The 27,086-nt window shown below is 34.5% G+C and overlaps 1 protein-coding gene across 6 annotated transcripts; it reads left to right on the top strand.

The window, feature by feature from the left end:
- Positions 1-1,174: 1,174 nt before the first annotated feature.
- Positions 1,175-26,581, top strand: LOC112460125 (F-BAR domain only protein 2). 6 transcript variants are annotated; one of them, XM_025024650.1, is made up of 14 exons: positions 1,175-1,547; positions 8,188-8,493; positions 8,851-9,108; positions 9,215-9,410; positions 9,501-9,839; positions 10,919-11,035; positions 14,315-14,414; positions 15,606-15,867; positions 17,796-17,845; positions 17,918-18,066; positions 18,498-18,978; positions 19,051-19,267; positions 19,388-19,736; positions 21,239-26,581. In XM_025024650.1, exons 1-14 carry the CDS (start codon positions 1,518-1,520, stop codon positions 21,307-21,309), a joined length of 2,925 nt encoding a protein of 974 aa, XP_024880418.1. In that variant the 5' UTR covers positions 1,175-1,517; the 3' UTR covers positions 21,310-26,581. The 6 variants fall into 6 exon arrangements, with proteins under 6 accessions (XP_024880418.1, XP_024880416.1, XP_024880420.1 ...); XM_025024648.1 differs by having other exon boundaries at positions 17,796-18,066; XM_025024652.1 differs by lacking the exon at positions 17,918-18,066 and having other exon boundaries at positions 17,796-17,868.
- The last annotated feature ends 505 nt before the right edge of the window (positions 26,582-27,086 follow it).

Raw genomic sequence — 27,086 nt, forward strand, 5'->3', positions numbered from 1 at the left:
AAATTAAATGTAAATGGGCATCGTAATTAGAACAATCACTATAGGCGATTTTTGGCGATTGTTTGGTATGGTTTGGTACATATCGGTAGTTGCTATTGGTTCTAGTGCAGTTTGGTTATACCCTTTGGTCCCTTATACCAGAATCATGCCAAAAATCGCCAATTGTTGATACTTGGTCAAAATCGTCAAACTGTAAAATTATGTATAAACATTAAAAAATTTAAAGTTTTTATTTAAAGTTTTAAAAATTCAAGAAAAATTACGTTTTATATTGCAAAAAAGTTATGTATTTTTAAAATATTTTTAATTCAAGACATACAAATTTGTGATTTTGATATAAAATAAGGGAAACAAATGGAATAACATAACTCTGCATTGAAAACTATAATATACTATAATATACTATAATAATATATCTATAATATATCTATAATATACGTAACACGTGAACTATAGGGTGGATTCAGTGCTGCTTACTAAACGGTTAATGGCTCCTGCACACGAGACGCAGAAAAACTTGTCGCGCGGCAAGAAGCGATGCGATAACCAATTAACGTGCGCTTTTCCGTAAGAACCAAAAGTTTATTGGCTAACGCGTCGCAGCTTCGCGCGGCAAGCATTTCCGCGTCCCGTGTGCAGGAGCCATAAGTAGCAATTAAATGTGATTTATGTGATTCGTTGGATCCAAAGGTAAAAGCCAATCACATTCTATTGCTACTTAGCTCAGTAAGCGTTATGCTATTGGTCATGCACTCATAGATTTTCTCAGTCTGATAGTAAGCAACCAATAAAAACGTAGTACGGACCAGCGCGAGCGCCAATAGTAGCCGCGCTCAAAAAGCATAGTTGAACAACGTTTAATTAAAATTTGAATCTAATTATCTATTATAATAATAAATTACAAATTTTTATGTCACATTAAATCTATAATTATCTATAATAACAGTTTGTTGTCAGAAAAAATTTACTGTATTTATCCACAATTCGGACTTTACGTCTTCGAGATGAGAAACTCAGCTCCCATTGGTTGCTTGGTTGTCAGCGTTGTCAGAGGCGAACAGTCGCGCAGCAATTGCAGCATCGTGCGCGCGCATGCAAGAAAAAAAGAAACTTAGCGCATGACGAGGAGGAGCGAGCTGGCCACGAAGGAGGAGGAGAAGGAGGAGGAGGAGGGAAGAGGAACAGACGGAGACGGAGGAAGAGCGACGCGGCAGACGGAGATAGCAGGAGATAGTCGACGCAAGTTGACCCGTGTTTCTGTACTCTAGTGTGCACTGTGCACTGTGCCCGTTCCACTACGCGATTCTCTGGCAGGCAAACTTTACTCCGAGTTGCCGCTTGCCGCCGTTTAGTGAATCGAGGTATCGCGTTCTCGAGCGTCGCGTCCTATCGCGAAGAGCAGTAAGTAGTGCTGTGCGCGCGCTACGCGGGGAAAAAAAACGAGCGCGGTGCAACTCGTGCCGATATATACAGAAGGCCGAGGTGAGGTAGTATAATGATCTGATCGCGGTCTCAACATGACCGTGGACTTTGTCGACTATTTCTGGGTGAGTGATGTAAAGTAACGAATATATCTCTCTTTTTCGCCGCCTCTGCTTTTTTCTCTCCCTGTCCCCGGTCCCGTGTTCGTCCAATTCGCCAACGGGCGAACGCGAAACGCGAAACGTCACTTTCGCCAGTCAGTCAGCGCGCGTGAATTTAGGTTATGTCGTGGGAGAATGTCACCCGTCCGCCGGGATCGCCTCGCCGTCGTGATTCTCCTCGGCCCTGCCCTGCCCGATCCCTCGCGCCCCGCGCGATCGTTATTCCTCTCAATACCATGCACCGGGCGACGGCGATATACTCGTCAATGAAATCTTTTTTCCTTCGTCCCCTTCCTGTCTCTCTCGTTTATCGTTTTCTCTCGTTCGTAACGTTCGTTGCATGCCGAGGCCGAGACCCGAGACGTCTTCTTGGTTTTCGACGCTGTCGCACGCCGTTGGCGCCTACAGGGTGTCCCAGGAGGTAAGGTCACTACTCTGGAAGGTGACAGTATCGGTCATTTTAAGCAAAAATGTTCACATAACCGAGTGTCCTATATATTCCGAACGGTTTCCAAGCTATTTGAATGTACAGTTGCAAAATTACTGATAAGAAAGATACATGCTTTACACGGTAGACTGTTGTGACTGCATGCTGATAGTGAGATTGTAAAAGTGTTGTTAAAAATGCTGCACATCTTCACAAATATCGCACAAATGCAGCAGTGACCTTTCCTCTTGGGACACCCTGTATGTGTATATACATATACACATATTGCACACCGAGAAGAATATTGTCACAACTCAAAAATTCACAATTTGCAGGAGAGAGAGGAAAAACGAATTTAATTCAATTTTTTTTTTAATTGTGAGATAACTAACGCAATTGCAATCACGAAATTTTGTTATAATGAAACTTATACTGTTTTTTGAAGACGTCTGCTGCATGTAATTCACTTGTCAATTCACTTATGACACTATTATTCATTCAGCGACCGCAACTTAATCGGTTTAAAAGAGTAACGACACTTCTGCTCCAGTGCAGCGAATTTTGCATATAGACTTGTAACACTTAGCATGTAGGGAGCACACTTTAGACATACTTTTTAACTGAAAATCAAAATTTTTTTAGTTTTCCCCCTTCTTTCCCCTCTTTTTTCCTCCCTCTCTCCACCTCTTCCCTACCCCTCATCCTTTCACTTCTTCCCCTCATTCTTCCTCCGTCTACCTCTATCGTACGTGCCCCTACCTTCCCACTTCCCACATGCGGGACAAAACGTTCGTTACGTGAAACACGCGTGAATAGAAAAAAAATATCCGATCCGACACTCATTGACATGTGCGCCGCATTCTTGTGCAGCCTGCCATACGCGAAGTCTGAACTACGCGTTTTTACGCACGCGGTTGAAGGACACCTGCCGCGCATCGGTTTCCCTCGCCGTGTTTATACCGTTTATTTTTATCTCGTAATTAGCCTCCTCTAATTGCGGGAGTATTCACGCGTGTTACTTGCGCGTAGTATATCTACGGCGTAAATCTTCAAACGAGCGCCGGAGATTGTACGCAAAGAAAATTTTTACTAGGTCGTAACGAGCTGACAATGAGACATTAAAAATCTGTTTCAATGTTAAAGAGATATCAACAGAATCTAATTTCACTAATTGCTCAATGTCGTCAACCTCACATTACACAGTAATTTTTTTTTTATAGTAAATACTCGCATGAAGTGTGTATTTTACACCCCAACATTAGATCTCACTTTTCGTTGTTCTGTTTAATGAATTTAAGTTAAATAATTTGATAGCATTCTATATATTTTCTAGGTTAATATAAGTGCAAAAGTTTTTCAGCATTCGATTGATGATGAATTCTACTCTGTGAATTTAGTAGGTTTTTAACCTCTTAGATGTTAGATGAAAAAAATGCTTGTGAGTCAAAAATGCTTTTGATAAAAAAGAGTTAATAAAATTATAAAAAGGATACTTTCTAGGAGTTTTTTGAGTTGCTGAATCTAAATCTGAGGTCAAAAAATGGCAGAAAAAGTTATAAAAATTCTTATAAATAAATTGTTATGCAAACCGAAAGATATTTTTAATTTTATGGCCGTTATATTGAATCCGTCATAATGAATAAACAATTTTCAATTTTCAAAACGGAATTAGTATCAAAATCTTTTTGCCTATTATCATTTTAAACCCTTCACATTTTATTTTGAATTTAAAATCACCAATTTAAAAAACCTTTAAATTCAAATTTTTATGCGAATCGAACAATTTTTTGCATTTTTAATCCGCTATGTTGAATCGGCCTTTTCGAATTTCGCAATTTTGATTTCAGATTTGAGTTCAGCAATCCCAAAAACATAAAAAAATATAGTATCTAATTGCTCCGTTCTAATTGCTCCGGTATAAGTATCTTTTATTGAATGTGCGGATATTTCCGTCATTGACAGTCAAAGTGTTAAGGCTGCGATGTTTTTTTATATCCTGTACGAATAACGTAGGGCTATTAATATTTGCATTGCAATAACATTCATAGGGCAGTATTTATAGTTCGATTTTAAACGTCGTTCAGACTGAAACGAAACATTGTCAGAAACCTGATGTATCGCTTATTTGACAAAATTCAGTTTTAAATTCAAGAAATTGTGAGCTACATTGTTGTCGACAAATGTTGAAAGCAATTTAAGAATGTGGGTGAGATCGTGTCGATGACTATATTATCTATAAGTTTATGTTTTTGATTTCGAGGTGGTATAAAAATCAAAAGAATGTCTGTGATTAATGTCGTCGATATATGAATGTACATGAAAATTTTGGTCTGCGATATCGTTACATTATATTTTCCAATAATGTATTAATAATTTAGAACAATTCGATAACATCTTCGTAATCTCAGAACGGGACATAAAATTTTAAAAACTACCATTGTTTTTCAACTTCCTAACAAAAATCTCTGCTATCATATTTTAGTTTATTTAATAAAAAATTACTAATATATTTTTTTCGCGTTTTAAAATTGAATTAAATCCTTATTTTTTTAGAAGTTTTCTTACTTAATATAACTATACAAGCAGCAGAAAGAGTTAATAAATCATCATCACTTATCTTGATATTAATGTCACTAACATTTAAAAAATGCGATAGCAAAAAGTAGTTGACTGATGTCAGATACATTTACTACCTACGTTTACGCGAGCGTTACTTCTGTAGTAACTTACGATAATTTACTCGTTTATTCACTCGTTAAAAGATACGCGAAGGAATTATCGTAAGTTACTACAGAAGTACACTGAAAAAAATCCATGTACTTTTATATGGAAATTACATATTTGAAATAAAAAAATTATCTAATTATTACTGTAATTTTTTCCCTAGATTTTTTAAAGTGAAAGTATATATTAATGGTAAAATATAGGTGAAATTACTATTTTTATGTAAAAATCACTTGTAGTTTTAAATTTAGCGGTATTTTCACAACGATGAACGAAGAGAAAACAGTTTTATTTCATGAAAAATTACATATAATCCGCAATTTTCAATATAAGTAGTAATATTGCATGGTTTTTTCCGACCCAGCATAATCATGCAATATCACTCTTATATTGAAAATTGCAGATTATATGTAATTTCTCATGAAATAAAACTGTTTTTTTTTCGTTCATCGTTGTGAAAATACCGCTAAATTTAAAACTACAAGTGATTTTTAAAATAGTAAAAGTAGTAATTTCATACAAATATTTTTTTCAGTGTAACGCTCGCGTAAACGTAGTAATTATCGAATAGATTATGTCAGATATAAATTTAATAATAAAAATAGTAGTTACTACAATTTCATCAGCCACATTTGGTTCCTATACATTTTTGTTTTTTTACAATGTCGGCAACAATGTTATACTTGGTCTAGACGGAGCTCTACATTCAAGATCGTCTTGTGCAGTCTTACGTCATCTGCAGTCTTGAAACATTTAACCGATGAAATGACCGTACTGTCTCGTACGACATCTTAAGATGATCTTGAATATAAGATTGGACTATTATGAATACCAGAGCCATAGAGTTTTACAAATGTGCGTATACCTTTATATGTATAGCTGAGTACATAATAGCATTTATGTACTATGAATATATGTAGGTATACGTTAATGGTAAATGTAAAGAAAATACACATCTAGACAATTATTTATTTCTATGCTATTATTATTACAAAGAAGCATGAGACGTTGTTAAAAGGATAAATTTGACTACTCACGTTTCGTCATGAGAGGCTTCTTTTAAGGGCATTACAAATTTATTTGACCAATGGTACATATTTATCTGCAACTCTTTCTTTCAGAACGCACATTGTCGAGATAAGATAATTGTCACTTCCTTTTTTTAACACCGCGAGTATCCTGCATTTCTAACGTGATATAAAATATCAGGCATTGGCGGGCTGTTTACGAAAGATTCTTTCACAATAAAATCAGAGCAGAAATTGAGACGTGTAACTGCCGCGAGTAATCGGTACAATAGGATGACAAGGGCAATAATACGTAATAACAGCTTATTACGGCGACGTCACTCGAGCGGTTCTGCTCAATGTGGATTTACCGCGTGATCTGCAGAGTTCAAGTGTTAAATGGCTAAGTGGTCTTAAGTACCGTTCCAATGCATATATTTCGGTCGTAATTCTAATTGCAGGATTTTTGTACGATTTTCCGATAGAAAAATGATAATCCGTACAACTTTTCGCTATCGTTCTTTATACCTTGTCCAATTTTCGGATTTTTAAATTTAAAACACATGCACATTTACGTATACATATATCTATAAGATATGCTACATTTGCTACATTAATTTCAATTATAAATTCTCTGATGAGTGTAAAGTTGATTTTTTTCTCAGCGAAAATTTCTAGGAAATTTGTTACTTATCGCCATTGCATTTCCATACTTTCCATTTTAAACATTATGTATCTTTATTAAGTTTTAAGTTAAAATGTTATTAAAATCCATTTTTGAAATTAACTAAAGAATATATCTTTGTTATCCGTCTGCTTTAATTCTGCTTTAATATCGAAGACCTTTTTCGATGGCAATTTAAAAACTATCGAAACTTGGATATTTCCATTAAAAAATTGTCATTTTATACAAACGTTTTGATTCAAAAGAACGTAAAAATTTCTAGTGAATCTCGTAAAAGATTCGAACATATTTGATCTAGATTTGAGTCCATTTCGAAGTAATACTCTAGTTTTTTAAGGTACTCATAGATTTGAATCATTTCGTCCTGATTCGACTCTACTTTTACAGAAAGTATTGCTTTTATTTTTCAAAGTAATTATAGAAAGTTCGAAACTATACATATTCGAATCTACTTATTATAACGCATTTAATCCCATCGCTAATAATAATCTATTTTTCTATTGACTAATTTTTTTGGAAATGCAACGCTGCACTAGAAAAGGGAAATTGTACTTTTTCTTTAATAAATTTTTTTTTGCATAAATAAATTCTTTTGAACATTCTGTATATAAAAATATTAAGATAAGGTGTGCTCGAAAAAGAAATGTTTTACAAGATATTTTTCATGGAGTTATCTCAAAGATAATGTGTATTTGTGTTTATTTGTTTCCTTAAAAGAACAGATTAAAATAAATTGCTTAAACGTAAATAGTGATAATCTTGATACTGTACAATGAAGAAACGAATCACAAAATGTTCGTTATATAACGGTGGAACATTTGAATATTTCCTTGAATAAAACATATGCCTCATTCAGAAATTTCAAATATCTCATGAAATTTCGTGCGCATTGTTGCACTTACGAAAAAAATGAATCAATAGAAAAATAGACATTATTATACCAAATAGACATTATTATACTATTACACCACTTGTGCTTATACCATTTCTTGCTATCTTCAAGGTATTAGAATCCAATTGTGTGACGCATCCTGTATATAAATTGATGTAATAATTAAAACGTAACTTTAGGAATGGATTAAATAAAATGTATAGCAGTTTGACATTAAAAATGTATTTATTTATATAATTTTAGACCTAAAAAATTATAAAATGGAGACAAATCTTCAATTTCTTTATATTTCATTCAACATTTCTTTCTTGTGAAATGTTTAACGTTACATTTTGGACAGTGTGCAGCATAACTCTTAAAGGCTTGATCTGAAATGTATACTATAGTTATTGGAATGTAATAAAGGTAGATATGAAAACATGTCTTTCCACAAAATTATGTGCTTTTTTCTGTCTTCTAAAACAATTTTTTTCAAAATGTCAATTTTTATGAAAAGCCAAAATCTGCTGCCTTTCTCAGTTAAATAGTACGTATTCAAAAAATATATGTAAGTATATTTGAGTTTTGTATGTCAGATTAAACTTTTGTGATCGTAAACTTTGTATGGAAGATATGAAGAGAAGTTGAAAATTTTGTCTTTATTTAGACAAAAAATAACAAATAAATACATTTTTAATTTCAAAATGTCGTACATTTCATTCAATCCATTCACAAAATAATATTTTCTCACTGAACCATGAAAATAAATGGGACCCCTAAAGCAATTAAACTGGAGTAAACATTGTTTTAAGAAGCGATTTAAGTTTGACGAATCGAGTTTTAGATTTAATTAAAGGAGATATTGAAGTATTATCTTTTTACTATTTAAGGGCGAAAAGAATAATGGATTTGACGTGTTATATCATAACATGAAGCATGGTGTAATCGCCAGCAAGGAATTGGCTGAATTTTTGCGAGAGAGATCAGCCATAGAGGAAAACAATTATAAACTCCTCAGTAAGGTAGCGAAACAGGCGAGCAATAGCACACAAGGGACATTCGCACCTGTATGGGCCGCCTTGAGAGGTGCCGCCGAGAAACTCGCTGTTTTACATTTCCAAATGGCCCAGCGAGTCTCCGAACTCATAAAAGATGTGTCAAAATATGCGGACGAGCTACACAAGAAACATAAGGCTGTACGTAATTGCTTCCTATTTAACTTGTTGGCTGAATGTTAATATTCTTCTCATTGATTTGATTGCGGTGTCACAAAGTAAGATACGGCGTTATCTTTTTTTTTCACGATTGCCATGCTTTGTAAAATATGTCAGATACGTGTCCCATAAATTATCAGTATCCGCCCACACTGTTGGATCAGTAGGTTCTCATCGTCAGGCAATCAAGTCGGCAATGTGCATGCAGTGGTCCTATCTACCGTAGCATGCACACGAATATAATTATAATTGCGCATGGACATCAAATTTATTTACTTTAATTCGTAATCAGAATGGTTTAACTAGAGAATAACGTACATTATGTATCGACACATCTAGGTGAAGGAAGAAGAATCGTCTACCTTAGAAGTTGTACAAAGTATACAGAGCATTACGGTAACGTTACACAAAGCGAAGGACATGTGTATGCAAAAGCGCCTCGAATTAGAGAAATTGAGGAAGGACAATGCCAGTCAGAGGGAGCTCGAGAAGGCGGAGGGCAAGTTCAAAAAGGCACAAGATGATTACAGGACACTGGTGGACAAGTACACGATCATACGAAACGACTTCGAGGCAAAAATGACTCAGGCTTGCAGGGTACTAATTCTGGATTAAAACGTTAGAAGTTAGGCTTTTGCGTGATAATATTGCTGTGCAGGCGATTAGCGAGGCGTACTAATCAATGTACGTTTTCGTTACCAAGCGGTTCCAAGATGTGGAAGAGACGCATCTGAAGCACATGAAGGAATTTCTCAATACGTACGCTGACGTTTTGCAAACCAATCACGAGCAGGTCGGCCAGGTGCATATCGATTTCAAACGGCAATGCGTCGATATGACGGTGGAGAAGTTATTAGAGCAATTTGTTCAGAGCAAATACACGGGTTTCGAAAAACCAGGTAATAAGAATAAGAGAGTATTCAGAAGACTCTTTTTCGTTTCTGCATTTCTTTGATATTCATTGACGCAAATTGACGTTTGTAAATTAGGTGTGATCGAGTATGAGGAAGTTATGACGAGTTTAGCGGAAATGACCAGCCACTCGCAGTCGGAAGGCGGCGTAGAGACACCTAAGGAAACATCAAAGGGAACCAACGGCGAAACAGGCGTAGCCGGTAACAGTCACAGTTCAAAAAAAGATCAGGGATTAAAGGGGGAAGGTGGTACTTTGAGGGTACTGGATGGGGACAGGGGGAGGGTGATATTGGAAAAAGATAGAGAAAAAGAAAGACAGAAGGAAAAGGACAGAGAACTGTCACATGCACAAACCACCAAGGCTTCCCGCCGTACTACCTCGCTACTCAACCTGTTCATGTCCAACTCCCAGGGTAGGTTTCTTTCTCTCTCTATCTCTCTTTCTTTCTTTCATCGAAGTTACATAGACTTTCTCAAAATTGTATTATCTTTTTAATTGCAATAGTTTGAACCTACCTTGGCTCAATGCAATGAGATGCTACATCTCGTAAGCGATATGTTTCTTCCCATTTCTTGTAACATTTTTACATTACGTTGATACTTTCACATCTTTATGTTTTTACACGAAAGGCAGATATGCTTTTGATCGTTTCCGACGAAATTAATTTTGTTATCATCCACAGTGAGTATTCATAAAACAAGTATCGGCATAACATTGCATATGTCTGGGTAGGCTTGTTCTGCCGTTTTTAATTTTATATTCGTTAGTACCATATCATTGATCACATTTATACACTTGCCCAATTGAATTGCAGCACTCGATCACAGATATATCAATTCGAATACGATACGCAGTACGATTTTTATCGATTTATTTATGCTTATGTGGTTGTTGTGTCATATACTTGCTTCTGCGTAACGATCTAACATTAGGTGGAGGATGACGTATAGAGTACCATTGTGTTCCAGGGGGTTTGTTTTTTTATTTCAGTTTGGTTGCTAATTATACTCTTACATACAATATATTACAAATTATCCTTATACGTATATTAGGGATACATATTACTTTGCTCATTCATTGAGCACAAAAAGTAAACAAATGAACAAATGACTTGGTTTGCGCGGCTAATTGTCATGTGTTGGCGAAAAATTTATTATGACTATATTTTTACATTTCTTTATGCAGTTACAATATTTAATCCTGCCTCCGATTTTTACGTCTTTATGCAGCTGCTTTTGTGTGTCAAGTATTACTACAATTATACATGTCCAGATGCGAAAATATATGTGGACAGAGGTATTATGTGGTCATTTAAAATATTCTCATCCCTCTGGAACGCTTTGAAATGCCACTGAAAGTGCAAAGGTCTTTAAAATTCGAATCGGTACAACTAACGGTACATAATAGTGTGACACGGAGCAAGAGAAAGAAAAGGGACATCAGTTGACGGGGAGGTATTCAAAGACGTGAGAATGATGAGTGTTGTTTCAGACAAACAGAAGCAAGCAGGGTCGTCTGGTTCGGCACCTGCCACCCCTCAAGGGAACAACCTGCCTCCTGCTGTTCCACCTCCCAGCATCTCCAGGAACCCTCTCAGAGGATCTAAATGTAACAATTTACATTTTATTCCTGTACCCCGTTCTACCATTCTCTACCCTTTCACTTTGTTGTTAGAATAAAACATACAACATACATTAGAGATTACTGATACTGACGTTAATTGCCGAGTACATTGATAAAATAATCAACTTTGTACTTGATTGTCGCTGATATGGCGTACCATTAACGATTATCGCGCTTCTGTTCGTACAGAGTTTCTACTTATCTCCTTCTCTTCCTTTTATTAAAGATATTTAAAGAGTACGAAACGTAAAATAACTTTGCACACAATTTTTCACCTGTTGCCTTAATTGTCACATTTTTAATTTGATTATCTACTCGGACAATCTATCATATGTTGGCTCGAATATGAATGGTCAGTTATTAATTTGAAAATGTTAATCATAAATATTGTCGCATAAATTCTCAGATAAACTTATTCTGTTATTTACGATGCGTAAATTAAAAGATATTTTCTTTTATTAACTTGTAATAATATCAGTCTTATTCGAGCATTTCCCACGTAGATCTTTATATCTATAATGTTTCTCTATCGGTTGTTCTCTCTTTATGGTACTCGGTAACAATGACATTACTTCCTTTTAAATACCTCGTATATTTTATGGTCAGGACGTAATATGGTGAAATAAATTATCTACTGACTTATAGTGGTTGCGCGTATTATGATTCCTCCACTGTGCTCACTTTTAGAACAGCAATGTACGTATAACATTCGTCCAAACGCTTAAAATTAATGTTACAAATATATATTTTGTCAAACAAATTAATTATACATACATCTTAATGTAACATTAATTTCTGCTTCACGTATAACGCCCATGCAAAATATTTCTTCACTTTGATTTGTTTCTGCGTTTGAGGTGGACCGAGGATCGAAAAGATAATTTCGAATGAAAGAAGAAATATTTTTTATTTGCTATATTTTACTAACATTGGAAGACGCTTGTATAGAACGTAGGCATATCTAGCATTAGAAATATATGGGAGTCTAATTACTTTCATAAAGTTTCACCTATAAATTGTTTTTCTAACAATCCTCTCTGTGGGAACATTATCCGATTATGACGATGTACAATATTTGCATCAGTTATCTTACACAACCACGATAAGAAGATCTATAAAATTCTTATATATTTATGCAATTTTTACAATACTATATTACCGAGTGCATTCGATTCATTATCAACATTCGATAAAACTTTAAACTTCTGTATATATCTATATATATATATATTTTTTTTTAATTGCGGAAGATTAAAGATTAAATAACGCCCTGTTGTTCATATATTTCAAAAGATGTGTTTAACACAACTTTATTTTTGTCTTTCCCCCCGTTTAACTTTTTTTTTGTCTTAGAAAATCAATAATAGATACCTGGACGGGTTATACAATAGCAAGACGTACAATTCATATTTCTAACTTCTTTACACGTCATAAGTGATCCAAATGCTAACACGTACCACTAATGAATACGTCCTGAATAGATTTACAATTACACGGATTGCGGCGTATAATTCTGTTTCTAAAGTTTATTGTGTAACATCGGTGCAGTGTGAAATAAAAAAAGAGAGAAGTATGACTAAACTAAAGGGAGTTGGACTTGAATAATGTTGAGATACAAGAGTGGGGTTGGCTACTGACGGGGCCTCAGGTGAGCCGTTTTTATGAAATTCCTAATTTGCATGGCTCACATGTGTTCATACCTTTACATTTATTTTCCAAGTGCAGGAATATTTTTCTCTCTTTTCCAATAGCGTGATATGATTCTGAACGCAACTATTATCCCGAGCTATGTTTTCATCGATGACGATCATTTCCGTAGCATCTTCTGCAGAATTCACGTTTTTTTCAATTGGTAGATTACGTTCTTATAGAATATAGAACATTTCTTTCTCTTTCGATTGTTCTTCTAAACACTTGCCCATTTAATATCCGAGACTGTTTTTGCATGCAACGTTAGATTGGTTTGCAGAGGACATCACCCTCTGTGTGTACAATCTTCCTAAGAGAGGCGTGCATAAGAATGTGCAAATGCATTTATTATAGTGTCAATGTAGGTTTAGTAATTGTTAGAAAAACAATTTAAGAAGAGAGTAGACGATGCAGAGACTGTAGGAATTTTGATGGTGATGGTGCGTGGGATATCTTCATATTTGTACTAACGCGACGTGCTCCACTTCTCTCTATCTCTCTCTCTCACTACTGAATTTTCTGTATACTTCACTTTTTTATTCACCGCATCCTTTATTTGACGTAGGTATTCACTTATGTTAGTCGTTGTTTTACAAAGTGCTGACATGCGTTTCTTTGAAAGGCGAAACTTACAAAAAAACATTAGAAATTCGTTAGATTGACAAATTCATATTTATGATTAATTCGTTAGAAATAATGCTATGAATTCTTTATAACGATTTAAATTAAGGTAAAAATGACTCTAATATTTGCGCAATAAGTACGTCTTCGTAAGGAAACTCGTGTCTGCATTATCAGAGAATGTGGAAGTTAATTAATTAATTAGAAATGCATACAAGAATGTTATAGTTATCAATACGACGTACGTCGATTTGTTTTGTATTAGATGTTGTTTGATCATGTTGCGCTGATCATGTTTCGATCACTTGGAAAGTAAATTCTTTAATTTTCATTTCTCATTAGATTTCTATAATTATATTGTGTATCGCTCATCCAAGTATTACGAATGTTGAAACCAAGTATAATATAATGATTCGTATTTATTTATTTTTTTTATACAAACAGTAGCAGTTCTTGTTCAAATTATACACTGTATATTCGATTAGATATACATATATTCGTGTAGATAGTAATGCAACCATGTAGTTTTTACGCCTTTTTTCATTTTATTTCTACGTAGTTTAGTTGTGTTATTAGTAGAAATGCCATCAATATCTTAGGATACTTTTTTAATGTTAACATCGGATTTTTTCTATTATATTTTCGTAGTACTAATATCAAATCATATAAATATTTTATTTTCCTTCGTATAAAATTCTATTTGCGTAATGGCAAATGATAAAAGTAGATGTTAAAATTTATTTCTAACAATAAGTGTATTCATATAGATATTTGAGTGTAGTGGATTTAACAAGAATTTAGAACATTAATTCCGCAGATAGAGATGAATTCATAATTTGGTGTAACCGTAAGAGTATAATTCGCATAAAGTATACGTTTAATAAGTAGCTAGTGCATATATCACAGTACATATACCGTCCTATTGTCTACATTTGGGGTGTCCACGACCAACAGGGTTCCTACGCAGTAGGAGAGAAAAGCGAAAGGAGAAGAAGGCGAAGAAGAAGAAGGACCTCGTGGACACGAGCAGCAACAAAGAAGAAAAGTCTGACCTGTCAGTACATGCATGCACAGCAGACCTAGTGCACATAGAGTCAGTTTCACAACCAGCAGACAAAGTCTATCTTATTCTAAAAGAGAGATGCACACATCTAAGATTTTAACGTTCATTAAATATACTTTTGCTGGATGTGAATCTCAGACTTGGAATGATTCGTTGTTGGATATTCTATTTGTTTGTCCAAGATACTGCATATTATAATTTTCTATCAATTATTATTATCAATCACGAATATACGGGATAGATCTGAAACATTTGGAACATGAGTCTGCAAATGCTTTTTTTCCATATTACAGATGTACATTATTGGATGCTAAAGTTCAAATAAACTGTCAAGTATAGGATAATTTGGAAGTTGCTGATACTCTAAGTATTTACCTGTTATTTTGTAAGTTCAGACGATTAACATTTCAAAAACATATTACTGATCCATAAAACCAGCTAAATTATTGGTCCTTTTTTATATTTATTTTGATAAATACATGGATATTCCTTTTTCACTATGTAGTGATAAGAATAACTAGTTTCTTCTGTGGAATGTTTAACTTCTTTTATTCTGTTCAACTATTATATGCAAAATAATAGCTATTTAATTTCAGTAACTTTCTAATTGTCACTCTATATGTGTAAATATTACTTGATGTCGCTCGAATGATAGCATAATCTAGAAAATGGAAAATACCGAATAACGATAAGATGTGCAGTTTTAATCTTTATTACCATAGATATAATAATCTCTCCTATTCCAGTTTGTTTCGTCAATGTTTACCCAAAGCAGATTCTTTATATTTGTTTGCCTTTAGATATGTTGATTTGTATATAATATTGTGTACAATATTAAGCAACAATGAAAAACGAAACAATCTTTACCAGTTGTCAAGCTGTTTTTTTTTCGTCTCAGTAAAGTCGTATTGAATTTCTGTTAAAATTCACGTCTATATTTGAAGATTAGAAGACTACAAAATTTGGAAAGAAAGCATTTATGGATCCATATACATTTCTTTATCAAAGCAATACTTAATACCCATTAAATTCAGTTATCTCACGTATCACGCCTATAAGCGCAACAATTTTATTATTTTAGCACGCTTCTAGCATGAAAAAGTTTTTATTGTGTAATGCACTGGGCCTGCTGAAACTTACAAAAGTATATTATCTTAAATGATTTTGTCATGAACGCAATAGGGAGGACAAGGAAGACAGCAGAAAGTCAGAAACGCCGACGCCGGAGGTGGACGAGGACGGTTTTTGTATTAGACCGAAGCCGGATCCGTGGGAAAATGAAAAGGGGTTCTATTCCAGTTCAGATACTGATTCAGAGGATGAAAGGGAACGTAAAATTCGAGTGGAAATAAAGCCTCTCAGCAATGGCGGTGCACCCATGAGCGCTAGCGTGGACGAATTGAGGGCGACAGTGGAAAATTTATCTTTATCACCTGCACCAACAGTGAGTTATTTTCTCTATTCTGGAAAATCACGTACATATCTTGCGTATTATACATCGCGACTCACGGTTGCGAGACCAAAATAATAGACGTTATTCCGTAACTTAGAAGAAGGCAAAAGTAAATGTTTAGACACACTTGTCGTCATACGATTTTACATTTGAGTCGTGAAATAACATTGGTATAAAGTCAAAAACTGATTGTGAGATATATAAAACAATACCTTTATTTGATTATTTAAACATTGTAAATGTATATATATATATATATATATATATATATATATATATATATATATATATATATCTAGTATTATATATGCAGAATATATTTATGTCATTACAATATAAGACGACGCGATACAATTGAGAATGAATTTTCACTGAAAAAGCAAGTTATATATATATAAAAATGTGAAAGATATATAAATATATAATAATATATACACAATAACAATATGATCTTGCTCGACTAAGCAAAACAGCTAAATAATAAAAAACGGTCAAATTTCGAGCAATTAAAGGATGTTGAAAATATATTTGTTCTGAAGAAGGCCAAGTAAGGCTCGAAACGTTAACATGATTGTATATTTTTATCGAAGTTATTAAATATATTTTTAACATCCTTTAATTGCTCGAAATTTGGCCGTTTTTGATTTATTTAATATATACACAGTTTGTACCGAAAGTTCCCAGAATAATTCGATAAAAATCAAGTTTCAGATATAGAACATTTTTTCAGTTTTCAACATAATCCTTTTTCTGTTTTATACACATCTTATATCTATTTCAGAAGCCTCTGAAAGGCTTTGGAAAAGTCCTATTCTGAAATTATTTTTAGATGTTTTGTCACTACAGTCTGGATCTCCTTTACAGAATTATAAAATGCATAATAAATTCCTTTTATGAACATTTTTACCTTGGGGAAACAAAAAATCAGCCGGTCAGGTGGATACGGGGCATGAATGATTATAGACACTTTACGTTTAACTAAAAACTGATTGACAACCGTCAACATGTGAGTGGGAGCATTGTCTTGTGCTCCATTCGTTAAAATATGACAAAGGTACGATACGTCTGACAAAAGTGATGATTTTTCGTTAACAATGAAACAGGTCTGAATAAGAAAATTTTCCGTAATTACCAATAGCGTATAATAAATAATATGTACGTTGTCTAAACTCTAATAGATAGCGTTATTAGTATATTTTATATAAAAAATTGTTCTAGGAATTTTCCGGACAAGCTATATATATAGATTATTATATTATTACAATGTACAAACAAAATACTATATATACATACAGTATAGTAATAGGTACTATAGTTTTAAAAAATAGTACATAACATTATACCATATTTATTCACAGAGAGAATTTTCTCTTAGAGTTTACCCTGAAAATCATGGTAGTTGTGGGACAACATATATTACGAAGAATTTTATGCGAGCTATTCTGATTAACATCTATTATAATAAAAAATATTAATATCTATTATACAAAATAAAATATAAAATATAAAATATAAAATATATTTGATTACTTTTACTAAAATATATAGTAAAATTTCAACAATGTTTCAAAAATTACCAAGCTGTTTGGTAATTTTTATCACGTTGTTTGTTAAATATCTTTTCTATATTTCAAAAATTCCTTGGTTTCCAAGTTGTTCCAAGTTTGTAGTGAATTTAAATATAAAATATAAAAATATAACAAAACATTCTTTCTGTGTTGATCTTCTTTAAATGATTTTAAATCAAAACAACATTTTCCTTACAAAAACATTATCGATATTGTATTTTGTAACCTGCTTTTTCACGAGCAATTTCTTTCTTGATCGTATTATAATTTTCGAAATGCAGTATATGTGTCATTAGAAGAAAATAATACGATGTCACGTCGCTTTTCTGACGATATGTCATGTTCGAACAGGGACGTAGAGGATCGAATACCGATTCCGATCATCACATGAAAAGGTCTCAGTCAGTGTCACAGCAATTAGGAGGTAAGCCAAGCTCAGATTTACTTGGCCTAAACTTGTTCAATCCTAGCAGTACGCCGTCGAGCGCATCGACACCGACCGGTAGCCACCCTTATGCCCCGCTGCAGAGCCCACCGCCACTTTCCACATCGCCGACTCCGTCGCAGCCGCCGCCGCCACAATCCGCACCGCCTACACACTCTCATACCCGATTCCCAATAGGTAAACCCTATCAATGAGTTTATCCGTTTGCCGGATGGCAGGAAGATACAAATTTACTAAGTCACCATCGAGGGTGCGAATAAATTAAATTTTGCGAAACTTGTGACAAACGGCGCCCCAAACGGCGGCTAAACTTATTTATTATGATACGTATACGTGCGAAAAAAGAATTACTAAGGTATGAGTCACGAATATCATACATAAGAAATTATACCGTCTGACATCTAACGTCATCCAACATAATTGCAGTGATAGATAATTAATATCGCGTAGTATCTGGTAGCTGTCGATTTTTACAATTGCTGTTATAGCTAAACTCGGTATAGCGATGTATGTAAATTGAAACAGGTTTTTCATTTGTATGCGAAATTAGGAACAAGAGGAGGCAAGAGTTTATAAAAAAGAATTAACATGATTTTTTCTTGTTTTAGATGGGGATTTATTTTCGGAAGTTGGAGACATCACGCCGGCCTTACCGCCCAAGCAGTCCGCGTCCTCGACGCCGACGGGATCGATCGTGATACCCAGACCGCCGTCGCGCCGAGGAGAGGGTCCGTCGCCGCGCGGCAGAATGTCACCCGCAACGATATCCCGCGCCGACAGCGTCGCCAGCCTAGAATTTCGTACCGCTGGTGTAGGCGTGGGTTCCTCGCGAGGACCGTCCCCACTCACGATCGGCCTAGCTGACACCATCCCGCTAGCGGTGGCGTTCCACGAGATAGTGCATTCCTATTTCCGCGGCACGGACGAGACCCGCTGCCAGGTGAAGCTGAGCGGTGACATGATGCTCTCGTTTCCGGCCGGCATCGTCACGGTCCTGGCGAACAATCCCAGTCCTGCCAAGCTAACCTTCCGCGTGAGGAACACCAACAGGCTGGAGAGGCTGTTGCCGAACAGCCAGCTCATCAGCATGTAAGTCATTTTGGTCTAATCGCCGATCCTTAAATCGAGAGAAGGCAGCTTGATGAAAAGGGATGCTTCTAGGGACGCAACTCAGACTACCGTCGACAGTACAATCTTTGAATTCAACATGAGTGCCTTAACTTTGTTGCTACGGCGGCAAGCTGAACAGAATCCCTCGGCCTCGTATTTCAATGTGGACATTCTCAAGTACCAGATAAAATGCAAAGAAGGCGCCGGTTCGTGCCCTTTTCAATTGGTCGCATATTGGAAATGTGAAACGACCCATACCGATCTCAAGGTACCCGGCCATCCCTATTATCTCATTAAGAAATAATATGAGAAACTTAAAGCGACAATTTCATCTCTTTATCTCGTTTGATGTGGCAGCCATTACAAATTAGATTGTTTTCGATTCTAGATCGATTATAAATACAACAGTCGCGCTATGGCCTCGCCGAGCCCTTTGTTGAATCTCCATGTTGCGGCGCCCATCGACGGCGGTTTCAAGTCGCTCAACAGCAAACCGCCGGCACAGTGGCTCCCCGATACGAATCGCGTACTATGGAAATTCACGGAGATTTCGCAGCACAGCGAGGGTAACGGAGTCGGATCTCTGAAAGCGCGAGTCGAACTCGAACACGGCCCAGGCAATCAGGGCACGATATTCACTCAATTCAATTGCGAAGGGACCACATTGTCGGGTGTCGAATTTGAGCTTATAGGCTCTGGATACCGATTGAGCTTGGTGAAGCGAAAATTTGTATCCGGTACGTTAATCAGATAATCAGGCATCCTTCAATGCATTCTTCACTGCATGATTCACGCAAAAGAATATAAAGCATGTGAAGAGTGTAATTTTTGTGCCACTTAAAGATATAACGAGATAATACGTTATAGAAGACATTTTATTAATAGAATATATGTTATATACAGAGTGTTTGGTAATCACGTGACATCTCCGGCGAGGCATTGAAAGGAGCGTTCTGTAAATAACGGCTACGATGCGACGTGTGATACTCCTGCTATAATTACCCGTGTATTTTTCTATCAAAATGAAATAATTTCGTGGCATAGAAAATATACTCTATTGTACCATATTTTCCATGGTATCGTACATTTCCATTATTGACAGAGCACTCCTTTCAATGCCTCGCCGTGCGTCTAGTAAGCAAACGCTGCCTGTTGTCGCAGATGTACGGTGATGTTAATTATTTAATTACTCGATAATTACAAAAATTGTAAAATAATAGAGGACTTTTCTATTCAGTTTAACCCACTTCATCTACTCATGAGCGGTGTTACACCTATTATCAGACACCCTGTATATACGCATGCACACGTACCCAAAAACCAACGAAAACTTTCCTGTTTTAAAACCAACTGATTTGTGCGAAATATGTTGAAACACATTGTTTGTTTTTAAACATGATGTATTATTATGATAAATGATAAATTCAATCATGCTGTTTCATCCCTTTGGTAGCTACTCCTTCAAAAAAATTTTTTATACGGGGTCCTTTGGTTTTCAAGTGTTTTTCAAGAAATTGCATTTGGAAATTTTTAGTATTAAAATAGAAAATTTGAAATAGATTTGATTGAATGACTTGCAAGATTTTTTATTTTTCTCCATTAAATCTTTTTTTTAGGAACACTTAAAAAGTAAAATTTATACCACGCGAATTCCACGCGAGATCTACATAAAAAAATAAAGGATGAATACCGTAAAGTAACATCGGAAATGTCTTAAAATGTTGGTAACATTTTTTAATAGACACTTTGTTATTGTATGGAGAATATTTTGAACATTTCCTAAAGTGAATTTTTCTTTAAATTACGAATATATTGTTAAGCCATGTAACCAATCAAATTTTCAACTTTTTTAAGAATGTTTAGTTTTACACGTTCATAAATATCCCTTTTTTATTATGTGCTAATGACACGTTTCTCTTATAGTGCAGTATTTAATTTATTTTATTCTGTGTATTTACAAAATAACAGCTATTTAACTTCCTGATTGTTATTCTGTTATCTTGTTCCAAAAATGATACTTTTTTTAAAAAACCGCTTAAAAATTGCTTAAAAAATTGTAAAAAGTTAAACTTAATAATTGTCCTAAGGTAAAGTTTAAACATTGAATTTTCTAAAAGAATGTTTTTGTGAAGGAGTTTGCCCTTTTCCGAACTACTTATTTATTAATAAAAAGAAAAAAGATTGTCGATGACCATAATTCTCGTGACTTGACTAGTTATCGACGGTTGAATTGTTTCAGGAAAATATATATGCGACGGGGACTCGGATTCGCGTTCGAGATACGCTGCGCCGCCATCTAATGCAGATTGACGACTTCCAGAATGGGCGCCTCAATGGGAGAGCCAGCCCATTTAATATTGGTACTTGCTTAATCATTCACTGCCCATATCACGACTATCGATCGTTCATATTCCGATTACGCGTGGAGAAGCTTGTTGGATACCAAAGTGTGCATCAGCCGAAGATCAAACGGATCTTTTTATAAAAATCGTGTACTGTGAAACGTAGATAGTGGAAAAGGCATCTTATAGCCGAAATGATATGCCTTTTCCAAAATAATCGAACTTGATCCATATTCTCTCTGCGCGTTCAATGCCGAACGTTTCAAGTCTTCATTTGTGTTAAGCCATACTATATTTTATCTCGACGGGAACATACAATTACATACAGTTAGGAAATTTAGGTGTAAGACGACACGTTCGACGCTAAATGCGCTGATATTAAGTGCAAGTCGATCATTTGTGACTTTGCGATTAGAAGGAATAGATAGCAACAAAAATCTGACTTGATGCAAGATGCGCTACGACGAATATGCATTCTATGTGTTTTATATATATATAACTCGTATATTTTTTAATTTTTTATATATTTCCCGCATATTAGGGTACTACCGTACTAAACTAATAATAATACTACTGTTTTAACGAAGTTTCTACGATAGAACGCAGTAAACATGCGAGCAGTCTTTCGTCGAACGAGAGAGATTCTCACACGAAGATCTTTGGTGTCCAGCATACTCTCCGACACGATAACTTCCGCCATTTGACAATTTCTCTCTCTACATAATCAAAATACGTCGCGTTTTTTTTTTAAATCCTCTCTTGAAACAATGTACAACTCTTTATTTTATTGTTACGTTCTGTGTTATTTTAATGCAATATGTTAGCATTATGTATCATTATATGTTATATAACTGGCGCGGAAAGAGAAAAAAATATAAACGACATATAAATGCCGATTAAGTATATGTATGTTTAGCATTTATACTTTGGAAAGAAGGGTTATATTGCTTTGCGCGTGGCGCGCAAGCTTTTCGACGAAGAGATTCTGGCACGTACGCCAATTTTTAGTTGTATTTCTATGCGCGCGAAGATAATATTAAATAGTAGCTGTATAATAAGACGCGAGTAAAAACTGTTTCTCCGGTGGAAATAACGAGACGAGCGAGGAGCGATAGCGGGAGGAATAGAAATAAAGAGTTTAAATCAACGATACTTTTTTAAACGTTAGCACATGTTGGATGCAAGACGAATCAAATACGATTCTGTATTTTTGAACGTTTAAATGTTAAAACACAATTTTCGACATCGATAACAGGATCCTAGCTTTAGGTATTAGCTAACGGCGAACGTCGAGGGTCGTTTATCTAAATGTTTCAAACTGAGATTCTTAGTATTATACGTAAAATGCTGAAAGTTTCGTACCTATTGCGATTGTGGCGCGTTCCGTTTTCGCCTGTAAGAACGTATTCTCGTTATAGTTATATAATACTTGTTCACACGTCACATTCATTACTTTATACAAATTGATTAATTTAATTGACAATTTACGAGGTATCACGAACTAACGTTAAGGTATTTTATACAAAAACATTGAGTCTCAACGAGTAAGTCAATTTCCGGAAGGCATTATTCAACGGGTGATTTATTGTATCAAGTTTACTTTGGCATTGATCAATTATCAATTAATTGGAAATTAATTGTGACAATCGCAAATGTTCCGAACTGAATTGATTTGACAGATTTAATTCGTGTATAGGATATATATCACAATCATATTTAAAAAAAAAAAAATGACAGTTGATTGTAATAATAATCTTATTATCGTGTGCAATATACAATTGGTTTCAAAAATAATTTTGTTTTCTCTAAACATATCTTTAGATTATCTATTACGGTGCAATTTAACCCATTAAAAGCCATAATATAGACGAACATAGTTAAAGCAAAATTGTTTTTATTTTTTGAATACTACACATACGCGACACACACAATCTCTCTTTTTCTTTACGCATATATACATACACATGTAGTAAAATATAAGGAAATCCAAAAGCTTTTTAACGTGTCGAAAATCGATGTGGTGAAAGCTCCATAACTCATTAACAGTAGGCCATACATTTATGTGAGCTTTTTTGCTTTCTTTTTACGACTAATGATTTCTTAAAATAATGATCTCTGGTTTTAAATCACCTTCACCCTTACCCTCTGTCTCTTTCACATACACACACTCAATGTGTGAGAGAGGGTAAGAGTGGGATGATTCAAAACTAGAGATCATTATTTTAGGAAATCATTAGTCGTAAAAAAAGAAGCAAAAAGGCTTACTTAAATGTATGTCTTACTGTTATTGAGTTATGGAGCTTTCACCACATCAATTCTCGACACGTTGAAAAACTTTTGGATTTCTTTATATTTTATCATACCCATTTATAATGTGTTCCTTTAGATCATTCAAGTTTCGGATTGAAATTAAACATACAAGTGACTTCAAATAATCCTATAAGTATAATGAAATACGAGGAGATCCAGAAGTTTCTCACATACACAAGAATCGATGAGAAGAATTCGGGCCTGCATGCAGACAAATCACATTGAACATTTATTTTAAGATAAGAACTTGTCGACATGACTTGCTTAAACATGACTAGTAAAAATTTACGGGTCTCCTCGATGAGCTGGTAACAATTATTTAATTTTTAATTATAACGTAATATTGTTCGTTGTATTAAAAAATTTACTTCAATGAATGATCAACTTTTCATACGTTCTAAAGTCATAGAGTCAATCACGATTATCAAGATATCAAAATTGAAACGATTTACAAAATAAATAATTTTTATTTTTTATTTTATGTAACTGGATAACGGTAAATCATATATTTATATGAACTTTTTGGTTTTTTTTTGTACGATTAATTACTTCTTGGCCTAATAACCTCGAATTGTAAATTCTGTTTACAAGAGATAATACATAATTAGAATTTTTTTATAGAAAGACTTGATGTATTTAGAAAGAAAGAATTAGATACCGCAAAAGAAAAATTATTGCTGAAACTATTTTATTCATTATACATATACAAAGTATTTCGTAAATAGTGCCTACTAATTATATAGTGCTATTCTTTATTAAAATTGAGTCAAAATGTTTTTTCTATAATGCTTAATGAAGTAGTAATTAGTAAGTAAAGTTATTTCAATCGTTCTTTAGACAAACCTACCTACGTCAATGAGCCGCGCATTTGATAGTATACTTGACGACTTAGCAACGGAACGCTCACTAAATAGATTAACTTTACTCAATAATTAAGCTGCTCATTAAGCATTATAAAAAAAAGATCATGACTTGTTCAGAACTCTTCGATTCAGTCTTTTGTAAGAACTAGCGGTATATAATTAGTGGGTATTATTCAAGAAACATCTATATATACATACAACATACATATACATATATATTACTGCTATTTCTTATTTAAAAAAAAATATATATAAAATTCTTATCCTAAGAGTGAATCTTTGGCTGTTAATGAGTTAAATGTCGATCTTTTATTGATAAAATATTTTCCATTTTTACAAAGTGACAAAACTGTTTTTTATATCATTCGTTTCTCCGAATATTTTGTTACATCCAGATACACTTCAAAAAATCGCGGAATCGATTTTCTTAGATATGCGACGTAATATATACGACGTATACATAGCGTACATAATCTTATATATGTACATAAGATTGCGAAATAATGTAACTCTTGTAAGAAGCCTGATTCGAAATCATACAATCCGACACACACGGTATTTCTCTTCCGTTTTTACATCGACGACAAGCGATAATCGATGTCTCTGGTCTAAAAGAGATCAATTTTCCTCTACGCGAAACTATTAATCTTATCGATGATCTTTAGAGAGAAAGTTCGTTTAAACGGCACCTCGAAAGTTGAAGAGTCAACGGGCACTGAGATACACCAGTTTATATCTTCATCGTTACAACCGCTTGCTAAACGTGAAATATCGTTTCTTATACTTCCCGTTGTTGGAAAGAAACATTACGACCAGTAAAAGATTATTATATAAATACCGTCATTATATATATATTGTTACGTCTCAGCGTTCCTGCGAACTCTCTACGCCTTTCTCCCTCTCTCTCTCTCTCTCTCTCTCTCTCTCTGCGCGCCTATCATTTTACGAACTGACACGAAAGCGTCACTTTTAAGATTGCTTTTTAACTGTAATCATTATGCAGGGAGGGGCGATACACCAAGGTCTATACGAAGGGCAATACAAAAACATCTGTGACCTATGACGAAACTTGAGTGACCACTCCAATCGAGATTCAATTGCGTTGATTGGTATCGAGTAGTGAGGACCAGTAGATATGGTCTTTCTCTTTCGTTTATCTTCGAATATCTCTTCGAATAATAGAAAAAATTTTTCTAGACTTTATTCCGTTATTAACGCGGCACGAGCGGTATTGTCGTAACTATTTCCAGCTATGTAGCTTGTTTCGCGTTGAAAAATTCGCGTGTCAGGATTGGAATAATGCGATGACGATGGAGTGAAGAATCGACTGAGTTCTCCTGTGATACGCAGATGTCACTATAATTTTGTAATAAACGTTTGTATTGAAACACACACACATACACACACATATATATGCACGTCACGATGTATCGTAATCACGTTATCACTTTCTTCCCGACTGAATCTTGAAATGACGATGACGGCGAACGATTACAACGAGGAGCCACGAGGGATACAGGAGTAAAACTCACGTTCTTCAATTGTGTTTTACATTGAGTTACCGCAATCTTGTTGCGTATCTCTTATACACGTTTAGTTAATAATTTTAATATTTACGATAGCCAGAGGAGTAAAAACGAATCCGACAATCTGGGTATCTATATTTGAACTTCAGAAAAAGAAAGAAAGAAGATTATGCATTTGGGTGTAATGCCGTTAAAACAACAGACCTGAAACATGTACATTACGCTAACTTCAAGAATTGTTTTCTCGTAAATGATTCATCGAATCCGTTCTTTCTCCTCGTACATTTATTTCAATTTTAAAGTAGAAATCCTGATGATTCTTATGTGAATCTGCACGTAGGCAGTAATACTACAGAAGAAGGGACCCAACTCGAATGGCCTTGATATATGTCGTCAAGATCATGATTCTGAATAAACTCGAAGTTTGTCGCTTATTGTTTATTAAAAAGTTATTAACACATAAAATAAAGTCCTACTGATTATGAATTCTACATTATACGTATTATATTTATTGTAAAGTAAATACGGATAGAGAAAAACAGCATAGAGATATCGCCTTTTCTTTTTAATAAACATTTCTACCTGACCTGACTTAATCTAATTTTAATTTGAGATTAGAGATTCACGGTTCAGCCTAACATTCTTCACATTAAATACACTAAAAGGACTTTCAAATTTTTATATTAGCATTTTAAGTTAGGTTTCAACGGTAATAAGCGCAGCTCCTTTTCATTAACTTGATGAATATACAATAAGTAACATACAGGGTATCCTATTTTATTTTCAGAGCCCAGCAGGCAAAAGTATTTCAGACAAAAGTATTTGTATGATCTGGAAGGGAAAAAATAATGATTAATTTTCGGAAAAATGGATTTTTTAAGATCACATGAAGGTTATCACCATTTTTTAAATGAAATTATATGAATAACGAGAACTTGATCGTTTATGAGAATAACACAAGTAATAGAAATATGCCTTCTACAGTCGGGCTGGATCTTTGTGCCTAATAATATTTTTACGTATACATTTTTTCCAGCTCAGCAAAC

The sequence above is a fragment of the Temnothorax curvispinosus genome, unplaced genomic scaffold, assembly GCF_003070985.1.
Source record: "Temnothorax curvispinosus isolate PA1 unplaced genomic scaffold, ASM307098v1 QBEX01010321.1, whole genome shotgun sequence".
Lineage (NCBI taxonomy): Eukaryota > Metazoa > Arthropoda > Insecta > Hymenoptera > Formicidae > Temnothorax > Temnothorax curvispinosus.